This window comes from Epinephelus fuscoguttatus, linkage group LG1 (assembly GCF_011397635.1).
Source record: "Epinephelus fuscoguttatus linkage group LG1, E.fuscoguttatus.final_Chr_v1".
NCBI classification, from domain to species: domain Eukaryota; kingdom Metazoa; phylum Chordata; class Actinopteri; order Perciformes; family Serranidae; genus Epinephelus; species Epinephelus fuscoguttatus.
In genome coordinates this window covers 9,639,551-9,655,378 of record NC_064752.1, presented here as the reverse complement: position 1 = coordinate 9,655,378, position 15,828 = coordinate 9,639,551, and the positions used below count along the sequence as shown (strand labels likewise).

Sequence of the window (15,828 nt, the reverse complement as noted above, 5' to 3'; positions counted from 1 at the left end):
TCAGCAAGATAATCTTCACAAATGAACAACATTTTCATGACTATTAAAGCCCAAATTCCCTAAATTCAAGCGCCAACTCTGACTGTAGAATAATTTAATCAGATTAAAAAACATACATTATATGATCCTTACTGATGTTTTCTATGTAAATGTGCGTGTTTGTTTTCCTTGTTATTGGTCTACAAACAGATCACGGCTCTGTCCAGCAGAGGCTGAGATGCAGCTGTGGTTATTTTGACTTAACCAGCAGACTTCACTACAGGCCAACTGGCTGTAGAAACAGGTGACCAGCCTTCTAAAACCAGCCGCCAGTGATTTGACCAGCGGAGTTGCATGTGAAACCATCAGCTGGCTTGAGTTGAGCTCAGATGGTCAGTTCACGCCACTGCAACTTTTCTCTGCAACATAAAACGGTTTCATCTCATTGCGAATCTTTGGTCTGAACTAGGCTTAAAACAAAATTATATGCTTTTTCTAAATAGGCTATAAAAATTATGAATATACTATTAGAAAACTATTCAATGAAATGATTAATTATTATTATAATTAATTATATTCATTTCTTACTGTCTTTGATATTTGTGTCAGATTTGCATGAATAATGCATGAATAATTTAGTCTGCACTGGGGGCCGTCCTAACTTCTTCACGCCACTGGAACTGATCGTCCCGATGATCTCATTTTGAGCCTGTCGGGACCTGCAGACCGGATTTCACTGCGCGTGTGTTGTATCCGACATGACATGAACACGCCGTTATTTTTCGTCTTTCGTCTTTTTCACCGCCTTGACAGACAGGAGGAAATATTGGTAAGTCTGGGACTACTGAAGAACATGAATACTGTCTACTAAATCTTACTGCTGATTTCACATTATAAACAAGAGTTTTGTTCGAGCTACGAGTTACGACTTAAAGTGAAAGTAAAACTTTAAACTTTTTTTGACAGGCCGACGCTCCTGGCTGTGTGCCATCTTTTACTTCACTTACAGAAAAATGGCTTCCCAACCAGAGGAGGATCTCTCCTGTCCTGTCTGCCATGAAATCTTTAAAGATCCTGTTGTTCTGTCATGTAGCCACAGCTTCTGTAAAGACTGTGTGCAGAGCTGGTGGAGAGGGAAACCAACACGTGAGTGTCCGGTTTGTAAGAGAAGGTCATCGAAGGAAGAACCACCCATTAGTTTGGCGTTAAAGAACCTGTGTGAGGCATTTTTACTGGAGAGAGATCAGAGAGGTTCAGAGACTGTCTGCAGTCTGCACTCAGAGAAACTCAAACTCTTCTGTCTGGACCATCAGCAGCCAGTGTGTCTCGTCTGCAGAGATTCTAAGAGACACAACAACCACAGATTCAGACCCATTGATGAAGCTGCACAGGAGCACAAAGAGGAGCTGCAGAAATCCCTGAAGCCCTTACAGGAGAAACTGAAGCTGTTTGAACAAGTTAAAGGAAACTGTGATCAAACAGCAGAGCACATTAAGGTCCAGGCCCGACACATAGTGAGGCTGATTAAGGAGCAGTTTAAGAAGCTTCACCAGTTTCTACAAGAGGAAGAGGAGGCCAGGATCTCTGCTCTGAGGGATGAAGAGGGGCAGAAGAGTCAGATGATGAAGGAGAAGACTGAGGCTCTGAGCAGAGAGATAGCCACTCTTTCAGACACAATCAGAGCCACAGAGGAGGAGCTGAGAGCTGAAGACGTCTCATTCCTGCAGAACTACAAGGCTGCAGTGGAAAGAGTCCAGCAGCGCCCCCTGCTGGATGATCCACAGCTGGTCTCAGGAGCTCTGATAGATGAGGCCAAACATCTGGGTAACCTGACCTTCAACATCTGGAACAAGATGAAGAAGATGGTCTCCTACACTCCTGTGATTCTGGATCCAAACACTGCTCATCCAGAACTCATCCTGTCTGAAGATCTGACCAGTGTGAGATGTGGAGAGAAACAGAAGCTTCCTGACAATCCAGAGAGGATTGATCATTATCGTGTTCTCCTGGGCTTAGAGGGCTTTAACTCTGGCATTCACAGCTGGGATGTTGAGGCTATAAATGACAAATTCTGGGGCCTAGGTGTGACAAAGGAGTCTGCTCGAAAGAAGAGAGAAATGGTGAGTGGATACTGGGAAATTTATTTCTCTGGTGGAAAATGCAAAGCAGCCTCTCCAACGCTGCTTACTGAAGTTTTCTCAGTCAACAAGAAGCTCCAGAGGGTCAGAGTTCATCTGGACTTTGACAAAGGGAAACTGTCATTCTATGATCTTGATACTAACGCACACATACACACCTTCAAACACACATTCAATGAGAGGGTGTTCCCACACTTTGGCACACTGAATGAATCCCCACTGAAGATATTACCTGTGAAGGTCTGTGTCACACAGCCCATGGCATAATTTTTTTTTAAATGTATTCGCTGAGCATGCTGTACGTGAATGAACAGAGGGGTGTCAGTGTTTCAGGAACATAAGAACCATGTTGTTGGGGCAATCTGAGCTAGTTAGGAAATTATTGATTATTGATTGGTTTAAATGAAAAAAAGGCTAATTTTCATGAATGTTGTCACTGGAGTTGCTTTTGTTTTTCTGATTTCCAAGAAGACTGTGATAATAATGTTTGTGGAGGAGACATAATGATTATGATGAAGTTCTATGTTGATGTTAAGGTTACAATAGGCAAAATACTTAAAGTATGCATATCCTAGAGCTCATTCAATACGATATATATATATATATATATATGTCTTCAATTTTGGAAGTAATGAATTGTGAGCAATATATGGCAAAACACAAGTAAATTGAATTGATCAAGGTGACTCCAAATACATCTTGATTTGAAAATACTATTTGAAACATAGGTAAACCTTTTTAAACCTGTGGTTTCAATAATCCCTCTGTCTACCAAAAAGGTCTTTGAATGCAATGGGTTCTTAATAGAACCCTTAGTTTTACAAATAGCTCTTAAGGCCCTGACACACCCAGCCGACAGTCGGCTATTGGTCAATGTTGGGACGTTGCCCCTCATTGGCTTTTTTAAAAAATTTTTTATTTGACCGATTCAGCATGTCGAATCAGTGATGGAGGAGTGTTGCTGCTAATTGACCTTTCTCTAAGCCCCGCCCCTTTGTGATGGTCCAACAAGCTGTCAGAGTAAACATGGAGCATGGAGTTAGAAGCTAAAGCTGAACTATAGGCTACAGATCACAGTGTAAAAATGAACCACCACTGCTGATCGTCACAGAAGACAATGAATATAAAGGGAAACTTTGCTGATATTGAACTAGCTGTGTGTCATCTGCGCACAATGTGATGACACGCAGCTGGTTGAATATCAGCAAAGTTTCCCTGCTTCCCTTCACTGGTTCCTGTACAGCAGGGTCGGTCTTTGTTTCACTGTTACAATCATTAAAAAGCAGAAGCAGCATGTATATATGTATGTTTCCCTCTTTGAATGACGATTACAGACGACTGCCGTCTGCTGATGTAGAGTGTTATTTCCTCTTACGCAGGCGCAGAACATACATGCTTGTTGACTGTCAGCTGTAGTCTCTGCAGTGTGTGCATGCACAACATTTTGGCCAAGATACAGGCGACGTGAGGCAATGCAACAGTCGGCTTCCGTTGCTGCTAGTATTTTGAAGTCGGTTTGGTGTGCCTGGGCCTTCAAAGAATCCTTTCTTCTAAAGAGAGTTCTCTAAGGCAAATGCTTCTGGTTAGAACCTGAGCTCTTCAAGAAGAACCCTTTTTTCTAAGAGTGTATAAATTCTGCCGTAATGGAGACACTGCCTTTGAATTATTTTAATCGTGACTTAAAACACATATTAATACAACTGTGATTTTTGTCTTACTTCATTTGTTTTAATCTTTGATTTATCATTTACTTTAATTGCCTTTTTTTGGGTGGAGGAATATGGAATCAGATTAAAATGTGTCCAGAGATTTTGAGCAAAAATTGAAACATTTTGAGAATAAAGTCAAGCAAGAAAAAGTCAGAATGTGTGGACATTGAAATCATTATATTTCAAAAAATAATTTCATCATTTATTACTTATTTTATTATTAATATTTTGAGAATAAAGTCCCACCATTAATAAAATAAGGTCATATTACAAAGAAAAAGCCATCATGTTTAGCAAAAAAAAGGTCTCAAATATTTCTAAAATTAAGTTGTAATATTACGATGTGTTGCTTTGGTTGTTGAGAATACTTTTGTGGCCTGTTACATTTAGATCACATCCTAAATTATCTTAAAGTAAATATTTGCTCATGTTTAGTTTTGTGTCAAACATTGTTTTCTGATGATCAGATTATTGTCTCATCTTGAGATAATGACTGTCTGCAATTCATGATCTTCATAAAAAAGGTTTCATAACTAGTTTTTTTATCTCAGCTTCGACAGAATAAAAACATTACAGAGGAGATAAGACAATTGAAAGAGGATAAAGACTGAGGTACAAGATGACTTTATGAGGACCATTTCCTGTCAAAAAAACCCCCAAAAAACTAACACGACATAAAATCATTTTACTCTTATAATTTTATAAACTGTCGGCTATTTTTAAAATAAAACTCACAAATAACTGCTGTAACCAGATCAGCAGATATCTTAATAATAACGCTCTGAAAACACTGGATCCTACATTTCTCACAATGCAACTCTATAGCATCTTTATAAGAAGCTCCCTGCTTGGTAAACTTGAACAACTTTCACACTCCACACCTCCACTTTGTAACTCAGACTTTCTGTTATATGTTTGTAGTCTCCAAATTAAACCTGAGATTACCCTGATGACATCACTACAATGTCATCAGGGTTATTTTCTCCTCCAGAGTCAAGGATGACATCATGCAATTGTTTTCAGAGTACTACAGTGTAGAGTAAAAATATTAGTCGCCTTACAGCAAGGTTTGAACCCAGGGTGGGGGAGCCCTTCTGTATGGACTTTGCATTTTCTCCCCACGTCACTCCGACTTCCTCCCACAGTCCAAAGACATGCAGGTTAATTGGTGACTCTAAATTGTCCGTATGGGCGAATGTGAGTTGCCTGTCTCTATGTGTCAGCTGTGTGATAGTCTAGTGACCTGTCCAGGGTGTACCCTGCCTCTCACCCACCCTATGTCAGCTGGGATAGGCTCCAGCCCCCCCGTGACCCCCAACAGGATAAGCGGCTACAGAAAAGACACTTCAACATAAAGAAAACGAGACGAGGTGTGAATGTGGTCAGTAGATTATATTATTCTCTTTAAAAAAAAGACTTCATTACAAGAATTGACTTCATTCATTTAGACCCAGTCAAAGTCTTTACATACTGTATCACTAACTGCATAACAACATGGAACCACTGCTCAGAGATCAGCTCTGAGTGTCTGGACAGACAGACAAACAGACAGACATCACCTGCTGCACGTATTCACGGTCAGTAACGATAAGTCAATCGTCGGACATCTGAGCTACTGAGGTGACACAAACATGGACACCTGTGGTGACACAGTAAGCTCCAGAAACATCCAACTCTTGAGATTTAATAATTGATTTTACTGCATCAGGTGGATTTAACACTGACCTTGTTGAATGTTACAATAACACAACAAGGATGACAGATATCAAGAGGTGAGGTTAATCTATCCCCTTTATTTGAGCAGGAGGAGCGAAATCTGTTTCAGGCTCTTCCCTCTATGTTCATTAATATACCCAGTCCAAAATGTCTGTTCAGTTCTACAAAATTACTCACTCTGCCCGTCCAACGTTTTGGTGAAGAGCGAGATGTCTTAGCAGCTATCAGACTGATTGACATGAAATTTGATTCAGAAATTCCTGGTCCCCAAAAGGATAAATCCTGATGATTCTGACTTTTCATCCAGCGTCACTAACAAGACAGTTGTCTTCCATCAGATTCAGCTTGAAATGAATGCTAACACAACATGCTAAACGCTGGCATGTTTATCACCTTTCAATTATGAGCTTTAACCATAAAGAGGTAGCACGAGGGTCAGTTCTACCTAGCATGCTAACAGGCTAAACATCACATGGTATCATTAGCATGCTAACATGCTATCTGTAGCTAACTGATTAACAGTTGAGGATGATAAAGTACAGCTCAGACTAATGAAAGCTGAGCTGAGTCTCACAAGCTGAGTTAGAAATGTCCTAAGATGGCCACCGTACAGAGAATATACACTTTACATTTAGGGAACAACATGACCCTGAAGGGACAGTTTACCCCCAGAATTAAAAATACATATTTCTCCTCTTAACCCGTGGTGCTATTTATCAGTCTAGATTGTTGGAGATATCAGCTGCAGAGATGTCTGCGTTCTCGCCAGTATAATGGAGCTAGATGACACTCAGCTTGTGGTGCTCAAAGCACCGTAAAAAATACATCTGAAAAACTCAACAGGGATGAACTATTGTATGCAAGGAGCTGTTTTCTGTCTACCAAACTGCATCCTCCAACTGTATCACAGCGCAGAAGGAAGCGGGCATCTACTCATGGACGAGAGGCTCATGTTCAGGACAGCACGTGATGTAAACATTAATGACATCCTCCCCAGCTGAGTCGTAACCATAGCTTTTAATAATAACTGCATACTGGATTCCAGTAAATTGCTGCAAGGCTGAGTGGCATTCGTGGGGGCCTGGCTGTAACGTTGTAGCTAGCTCAGTAGTGCTAGGTGAGCTAGCAGTAGATGCAGCTAACGTCTGTGCAGTGATAAAGCTGGTGGGTGTAGTTGGTATAAAGAAATAGTTTCTACTACATCTTCTTCACAACAAAGGTTGAGGTTGAGCTTTTCTAATGTATTTTTTTGGCACTCTGAGCACCACAAGCTGAGTGTTCGAGCTAAGAAGCAGCGTTTCACTGCCGCTTCTGACTGAAAGTTACAAGCCTGTTTAACTTCTCCTGCACCTGTAACCACAACCAAAAATGATGTCACAGTGTACTGGAGTATACCTGTATGTCACTGTAGCAAGGGGAGAGGTTAAACCACTAGAGGTCAGCAAAACAAGATCTTCAGGGGGCGTTCAGGTACTCTTGAGACACACTTACACATGACTGAAAAATATATTATTTCAAAGCAGAATGTCCCAGATGCAGCCTGACTCAGATATTTATAAATATATTTGATACACTGCAGTTTTTTAATAATAAAAAACTACATTTTGTTCACTTTTTACAGAGCAGTAACCGGTTTGGTACTGAAGCGCACAGTTTTTCATGATAAAAAGAAAGAGCAGTTCACCAAGGCAATTGGATACGTACTCGATAGCTACTCTACAACTGATTAAAGCTGCACTAATCAATATCTTCATATAAAAAATGATCAAATTACATTCATCAGGTGGACACAAACATGACTCCACATAGATGATCATGATCCTCTGTGTCTGCTGGATGTGTAAATAACCAAGTCTTTGTTAAAACATTCGCCGTAACAACTTAAAACAATGTGTTAGATGCTATGTTACAATTTGCTCTGCTGCCCACAAGAGGCCATGAGTTAATTAATTGATGCAGCTTTAACTATAATCATTAACTAACCATAACCACATACTGCATTTAGTTAAATCTGTCAGATCAGAAATCCCAGCATCATCAGTTATGATTTCAGACTCTGCTCCAGCAGAAAAACATTTAGAATGATCCTTCAGTGCCTGTTCACAATGCTCTGCAGCTGTCCAGGAAATGTAAATGCATAGTGAATCTAAACAGTGGTGTTCGTATCGCTCTGTAATCCGCCCCACCCACCTGAATACACTCCACATTAGTCCCTTCACCATCTGACAGAAAACTTCCCTCCCTCTAACCCTTTCTCTATTAACGCAGTGTTTATACGAGACATTTACCACCTGACACATTCAGGACATTAGCCTTTGATGTTTTACCTGCAGCTCTGACAGATGTATAAATCATCCTGACAGGTCGGGCAGCCTTTTGACAGCTCATGCTTACGCCATCATTTTGAATGATGGACAGTTCAGCCAAGCAGGGCTAAAAACGAGTCCAAATTAATAAGATAAAAGAAAAACACCTTCTCTTTCCTCCTCTTTTCCTCCTCCTTTCCTCCACCCATCTGCTCCTCTCTCTCTCTGGCACAGTTTGGGTGTTTAGTCAAGTTCATATAAAAAGGCGCCAGGCTTTTTTCCTCCACCCGATGCTACATGATGATTCGTGGCTCTGGGACCGACTCGTTGATGGATTTGTGAGGCAGGACGTTGGCACCGTTCAGGTAAAGCTCGTCATTCACGATCACATCCTCCCCCAACACTGTCACGTTCTCCATACGAACCTGACGACACAGTTTAACACAGACGTCATCACCACACCAGACAACAGTCCTATCAGGTATCTACAGAAAAAAGCAATATCTGATAAAATTTGTTCATGTTGCAACAAAGCTCAAGTGTCATAACCCCAATAAACCATTTTTCACAAAGAAACTGAGGGAGCAAGTGAAAATTGCTGCATTTGTTTTGTATAATTCTTAAATATTGAGGCCAACCTTCCAGTGAGAATAAACCCTGTTCTGAATTTTTAATTTATACAACACTAACGTTACCACTAACAATGCATAATTCTTTGACTCGTTCAGCGCATGCAACAGATGTGGATGTCCACTAATTGGAAGATCAGCGGTTCAGTCACCGGCTCCTCCAGTCTGCATGTCGAAGTATCCTTCAGCAAAATACTGAACCCCAATTTGTTCCTGGATGCTGTTCTATCGGTGTGTGAGTGTGAGTAGCAGGTGACACCTTGTATGGTGGCCTCGGCCACCAGTATATGAATGTGTGTGTGAATGGGTGACTGTGACCCACAGTGTAAAAAGGGGTTTTAGTGGTTGGATGACTAGACAGGTGCCACAGAATTTACAAGATTGGTTGAATTTATGTCAAGTGTTGCAACATCCCAACATCCTGGTGGAGGGGCTGACTATATTGACTTGCTGCCTGAGATCTGCTGTGTGTCTATTGGGCGGGTTTAGGAAGGAGATGAGTGCGTTTCATTTTATCCTAACACTTTTAAGATTCTAAATGGTAGATCTTGGCTTATATACACAGTTACTGTAAATAAGCCAGCATTACCGTGGTGGCACCTCATGTAAACCTAGGTATAACACTCTCATGTATATAAACGATTTTAATTCTTTGAGAGCTTTTGCCAAAAACTCTCTCCAGGATATCCAGCTCATCTGTCATTTTTTGCACCATGCAGGAGATGGAGGACCATCCTACTGACAATATTCCAGCTGTTATTTGGGGTTAGGGAATGGGAAGGATTGTGATTTGATTTCAAGCTTTGTTCCCCATCATATATAAGCTTTAAGTTTGATACCTGTTGTAAACATGCTTTATGTAATTCTGTTAAAACTGAATAATAATATTCTTGATTAAAAAAAATCCACATCTGTGCTGTTATCAACTAATCCAACAATAAACTTCCACTACAACTGTCAGTGTAAATGTGTTCAGTTCTACATAAACACATAAATCAGACACCATCTTTACTTTGAAAAGCTTTTGTGACCTCTGTCCTCCACTCACCCACTGGCCGACAGAGGAGCTCCACCCCACGATGCAGCTCTCCAGCCAGGAGTGCGATCGAACCCGCGCTCCCTTCAGCACCGTGCAGCGTTTTATCCTCACACCATCCTCCACGATCACGCCAGCACCGATGGTGACATTGGGGCCGATGGTGCAGTTCTCCCCAATCTGTGCCGTCGGGTCCTGCAGAGGGAAGTCAGGAGGATGGAGGGTTATCACTGAGCACGATTCTTTAATTGACATGAAGCTGCGAGGAGATGAACTCACCACCAGAACGTTGCCTAGGAAACCAGGCCCCGTGCGTAGCCTCTCGGGAGCGTGTTGTCGTAGTGACTGAAGGTACATACACATGCCTGTCAGGAAGTCTTTGGGCTGACCGATGTCCATCCAGAAACCTACAGACAGACAAACAGACAGACAGACAGGCAGACAAACAGCATACAGTGATACAGACAGTGAGGGTAGTTAGTTACCATGGAAACAAGGTCACAAAATCAGAAGTTTCATTGTGATCTGCAGCAGGTGGGGTACTGAGGCCACATGAGCAGCAGACACTGACCTCCACAGCTGCCTTGATTCAGACTATAAATCTAAAACCTCCGAATGTATCTATTATTAGTTTATTTCATTTTGTTTTTTAAGCCCATGTAGGATTGTCTTTATCATGGAAATTAAATAATTCCTCTGAGGAGAAGTCATGTGATCTGAAGAAATTAACACGTCATGTTAACTTAAACTTGTCTTCATATGGTTAAGAATCTGAAACAGCCTGCAGGTTTAAGGTTAAGGACTTGTTTATCTGACTCCAGATTAATTTGAAGCCAGGCTGATGAACCGCTTCATTGTGTGTTTATAGTTCAGTAAATCTTCTGCAGGAAATCACAAGAAGCTTCTGTCACTCTCTCACAGTTTAACAAAGTTTTCTGAGCGAAACAAAGCCACTACGACCTGGACCACAGTCAGTGACTCGGACCAGAGTCAGTGACTCGGACCAGTCCACCTGCCTGGACTACAGGATGGGAGGGAGGTTTAACTGCTCAGCTAGATGTTTCCACAGAGAGGGATGAGGACAGAGAGATGCACCGATTCCAGATTCCCTCTACTGATTTGGATTATGGCTGATTCTGATCACTACAGAATCCAGGCTGTCTGTGGATAAAGACTGAATTAACTATCTGGAGACAGTCTTCCTCCAGATGTTTTATTGTATCGGTGCTTCTCTACAAATGATCCCTCTCCAGAACTACGTGACTTGGGTTGTGAAGAAAAGCCCAAACACTTACGTCTGGTGGAGCTGTGAGCTGTGAGACCAGAGCGAGCACACAGGTCAACTTCCCACAATATGATCCATTATCATTGTGTTTCTTACATTAAGAAAATAAATCACCACCTGTTTGTTTTCTTGTTAAAGTTAGACAAGGAGGTTGATACCACTTTCATGTCTGCATGCTAAATATGAGGCAATCAGCAGCAGCCGGCTAACTTAGCTTAGCATAAAGACTGGAAACGGAGGGAAACAGCTAGGCTGGCTCTGACCGGGCAACACAACACTGGCAATGAAAATATTTGTTAATTGCAGCTACAAATAAAGAACTGTTACAGATTGTGTTATAGTACTGCAGTAGTAGTAAGTAGTAATAATAGTTACCCTGTAGCTCCATGGTGTACAGCTGTCCCTCCTCTGCCATGACAGGAAATATCTCTTTCTCTATGGATGTCGGTCTCAGCTGCACACACACAAAAAGTCACACACAAACACATAATTAAACACCAGTAGGAAGTATCAGTGTGTAGAAATGTCAGTGAACGCACAAGAGTTTTGAGGTTAAACTTCCAACTTATGAGGCAGTGTGGTTGTGTGTTTGTGTGAGACTCACCTGGATTCTGCTGAGCATGCTGGGATTGAAGATGTACATGCCGGCGTTGATCTTGTTGGAGACAAAGACCTGCGGTTTCTCAACGAAGCGATGTATCCTGCCGCTGTCCGCGTCAAACACCACTACACCGTACTTAGAGGGCTCCTCCACCCGAGTTACCTTCACACACACACACACACACACACACACACACACACACACACACACACACACACACACACACACACACACACATACACACACACACACACACACACACACATCCAGCAGCTTTGAATAGCCGGTCTTACATCAAAAGTATATTTGACTGGACATTCAGTTATGTGGTTATTCTAAAGCTGGGCAGATATACTCTAAAAAAGACAAACACTTTGTGCTGTCTCTGTCTGTCTCACCACAATGGTTCCCTCCTTGCCGTGGTTGTGGTGGAACTGCAGCAGGTCTTTGAAGGGAAAATCACAGATGACATCTGAGTTGAGGACGAAGAACGGCTCGTTGTCAACGTTCAGCAGCTCTCGAGCCAGCGCCAAAGGGCCCGCTGTACACAAACACACCGAACACACACACGTTAATTTCTCATTTTTATTGATAAAACCAAATTTTCTGGCCTAATGGATCTTGAAATATTTTTGCTTCAGTTTGATGGAATATGCAAATTTAATGAGCTAAAATCAGACAGTCTAGTTCTTTTATCTGATTTCTTGCGGTTGAATATCCCAAAAAATTACCACAGTTACACTTACAATTACAATGTGATAGAGGATTACCCCTTAGCACGATATTACACTGTAGTTAAAAAGTGTTTTTCCAATTCTCACCATTTCAATCACTTGACACTTAAAATGTGCTTTGTTGTAGCGGAGCAGAGACAGTTTCCTGTCTGTTGTGACGAGAAACTCACCTGTTCCCAGAGGCTCCTTCTCATGAGACAGAGAGATACGAATCCCAAGCTAAGGAGAGAACACAGAAACATTCAGGATACTGCAGACTGAGCACAATAATCATTTCTGGGATACTCAAAATATATCAGAGTTGATAAAAATGTTCATAAACAAACTGCCAGGAGGTGAGATTTACCAGAGTTACAAACCCACGTCACTCTGAGTCCTGAGTTTAATAAAAAGTGTTTTATATTGCACACCAACACATTTCTGCTGAAAGCTTTCACCACCAGATTCCCTTTTAATAAATGTATATGACTAAGTACGAACCACTTGAATTGCAACTAACGATTATCTACATTGCTGATTGATCTATGATTTAAGACTTTAGAAAACAGTGAAAATGTTCATCACAACTTTCAGAGCTGATGACTTAAATATTTTTGTACAACCAAAAGATCAAAACTTCAAAATGTTTTCTTTGCAATTATATGAATCCGCTTTTTTACGTCTGGAGGGGCTCTGGAATTCCAGTGGTCAAGGTTGGGGATCATGGGGTGGTCTTGAGAGACGATCATGGACATGGAGGACCCGCTGTCAGTGACACTGCAATATAGCTTTAACTCTTATTTGCTGTTTTGCTCAAAGTTGGGCATTTCACCTGTTGTTATAGATTTTGTCTGTTATTGGTTTTTGTCTGGTCTTTTATTTTTGTAAAAACTAATAAAAATCAAGATGAAAAAAAAGGGGAAAGTAGGGATTAGACTTTAAGATAATGTAACCTGCAATCTTCACTTTCACTAATTAAAAGCAGTATGGATTGTCAGACAACAGCAGGGAAAGTGCTGTACCATGTATCCTGAACATCACAGACTGACAGTTAGGCATTTAGAGCAGCAGAAAAGTGTCCACGCTGGAAAGAGTTGTTGCTGAATTTTAAAAAAATGTTATGTTGTTTGATGCTGTCCGGGACAATTGTGTTGGAGGTAGAGCTCATACATCAGAGGATAAACACAAACTACCTGCATGATGTGATATGTTTTGTGTGATTTGTGTAGTGACCCTCGGTGTGATGTGTGTCACAGCTGTAATACTGTGTCAGTGTGAGACGGCTGTACGTACTCTCTCCTCCTGGACTCTCATCTCTCTCTCCAGCAGCTCCGACATGTAGCTCACCGCCAGAATCACATGGTTCACCCCGGCCTGCACACACATGTACAGACACAGAGCAAAGGTGACCAACTATCCTTAATAAACTCCAACATCAAGTTACAGCCCCCTGTGTGTTGGCTTTTAAAACTTCTCTTAGTGAAAGTTTCAGCTCCACCTCCTGCGTACCTTCACCAGTGCCTCCACCTGGTGCAGCAGGATGGGCTTGTTGCAGAAGTCCACCAGTGGTTTGGGGACGCTCAGGGTCAGCGGTCTCAACCGGGTCCCGTAACCCCCGACAAGGATCAAAGCCTTCATGCTTCTGCCGTTAGCAACAGTTACCAGGGTGACCACAGCTCATCAATGGCAAGACAGCGACCAGCCTGAGCAGGGCAGAGGAGACAGTCACTATACGGTAACATAAAATGTGACATGTTGGTTTCTGTGATGGATTGGCGATTTTAAGATCACATGACTCTGAAACCACCAGCTGCCTTGAGGGTTAAGAAAAACATAGTGATCACATTCAGTGTTTAAATTCCTGCCAACATCCTCCAGCAGCTCACATGTTAATTAGGCAACAACCTGCAAGACAAACATGTTGCACAGGACAAACAGGTGTCTTATTTTTGTGTTTGCTCAATGTTACAGGTAGTTAACACTTGTGAACTAATGTTTACTTTATTACTACTTACATTGGTATACACTGAAGTTGTTTATATTGTCATACAAAATTTACATGTTATCTTTTTTGCTTGTGTTTTGCAAAATAAGAGCATGGGGCATTTCCAGTGACCATATGTCTTTAAATTAGGAAATAAAGTTGCAATTTGTGAATCTGGTTAAAAATGTATCGTGCAACAGAAGGAATATTTTTCGACCCACGTGGTTAAAAGAGTCTCAACATGAGGATATTGGAAATACCTTCATTGATTGCTGGGTGTTAACATTTTGCAAAATCAGATGTGACTCAGATGTAACAGTAATACATGACGAGCATTAATTGTGCCGAGATGACTGACTCTTGTGACAACAAACCCTCAACCCAACTTTTTTGTGTTGTAAAAGAAATTAAGAAATAAAATCTTTAAACAATAAAGAGACATATGTTTACGTTGTAAGACTTCATTGTATATGGTTTTAGTAGAAGGGGGACAGAGTTTGTGAGAATTAAAGGACATGGGTTCAAAAACACCTAGGGTTTGGTAAACGACTTCTTTATAACTTTGGACAAAACATTCGCTTATTTCACAGAGCAGAACTGTAATGATTGATTGATTCATTCATTCATTCATTCAATAGTTGGAACAAAAACAGGTGATCCTATGACAGAAAGAAACCATGGCCTCCTTAGACACTGTGTCACCTCATCACAAGAGTTCATTCATTCTGTAAGGAAGTCAGTACTCTCATGTTAGTAACTTCCATATGGTGTCTGTATAGTATTAACAATACAGTGACTTACACAGGCAATAAAACGAGGGCACGCTGATGAAAGAATATAGAATACATTTCACATAAGAATATAGACTATATTAGAAACTACAGAATATATTTGCCCAAATGTTTTTTTTTTTGTTTGTTTGGTTTTTTTTTTTTAGATTTCTCTTGGTTCTTTCGTTTTAAACAGTTATACTGTACACATATTTTTGGTGTAAGTATTTTTTTTTAAAATTACTTTAGTGTGATTATTTATATTCTGTATTTATCTTTCTTGTCTATGCGCCAAAAAAGCAAATCCTCTGTAAGTTATGTGAAACCCTATTTGTGAATAAGCCGGATTGTGTTTCTGAGTGAAGCAGTTACAGCAGCAGCTCAGTTAGCCACATTAGCTTCCCAGTGATACGGTGCTTTCTTTACAGTCAAAGTGCTTCAGTTATGAATGAATTCTGGCATTCTTCAGTATAAACTGTATTCCAGAGATAAATACAGACTGTGCTCATGTTTTCTGACACAAATGAACTCACAGTGATTGTGGCTAACTCATGTTAGCTCAGCTAACATAGCTAACTTACTGCTGACTTGATTTACAGTGATTTTATTTAGCTGCTAACTAGATAGCATCCTGCTGCTGTTTTCAGTCTGTGTGAAAGTTAGTAAACAGGATGAAAACTTACTCACTCACGAGGATTTTGTCCACCAAAAATCTCCAGGATATTTCTGAATCACTCAGACTCTGGGAATGACACGTAAGATCGTTCAAATCCGAATTCCTTGTTTTGTTTCCGGTCGAGCCGAGAAGCGTCAAGTCAGAGAGCGTGACGTAAGCAACATCCGGTCCGGCGATTCAAAATAAAAGCACGTTTTGGCCAGCAAAGCTTCTTAAACCAAACCTTGTCAGTTTTTTTCATTTCTTTAATTTATTACTGACTGTTCTGAAGCTTCCCATTAAAAAA

The 15,828-nt window shown here is 40.9% G+C and overlaps 2 protein-coding genes across 3 annotated transcripts; one reads left to right on the top strand and one right to left on the bottom strand.

The window, feature by feature from the left end:
• The first annotated feature begins 690 nt into the window (after positions 1-690).
• On the top strand, positions 691-5,060 carry LOC125889798 (zinc-binding protein A33-like). Its single transcript, XM_049577952.1, has 2 exons — positions 691-808; positions 946-5,060. Exon 2 carries the CDS (start codon positions 993-995, stop codon positions 2,382-2,384), a length of 1,392 nt encoding a protein of 463 aa, XP_049433909.1. The 5' UTR covers positions 691-808; positions 946-992; the 3' UTR covers positions 2,385-5,060.
• A 1,969-nt stretch (positions 5,061-7,029) lies between these two features.
• gmppb (GDP-mannose pyrophosphorylase B) lies at positions 7,030-15,691 on the bottom strand. Of its 2 annotated transcripts, none has more exons than XM_049577974.1 (10): positions 15,554-15,691; positions 13,622-13,815; positions 13,406-13,486; positions 12,304-12,352; positions 11,798-11,940; positions 11,403-11,561; positions 11,174-11,252; positions 9,793-9,920; positions 9,526-9,708; positions 7,030-8,273 (listed from the first exon to the last, which is right to left on the bottom strand). In XM_049577974.1, exons 2-10 carry the CDS (start codon positions 13,748-13,750, stop codon positions 8,142-8,144), a joined length of 1,083 nt encoding a protein of 360 aa, XP_049433931.1. In that variant the 5' UTR covers positions 13,751-13,815; positions 15,554-15,691; the 3' UTR covers positions 7,030-8,141. The 2 variants fall into 2 exon arrangements, with proteins under 2 accessions (XP_049433931.1, XP_049433921.1); XM_049577964.1 differs by having other exon boundaries at positions 15,550-15,647.
• Between the last annotated feature and the right edge of the window lie 137 nt (positions 15,692-15,828).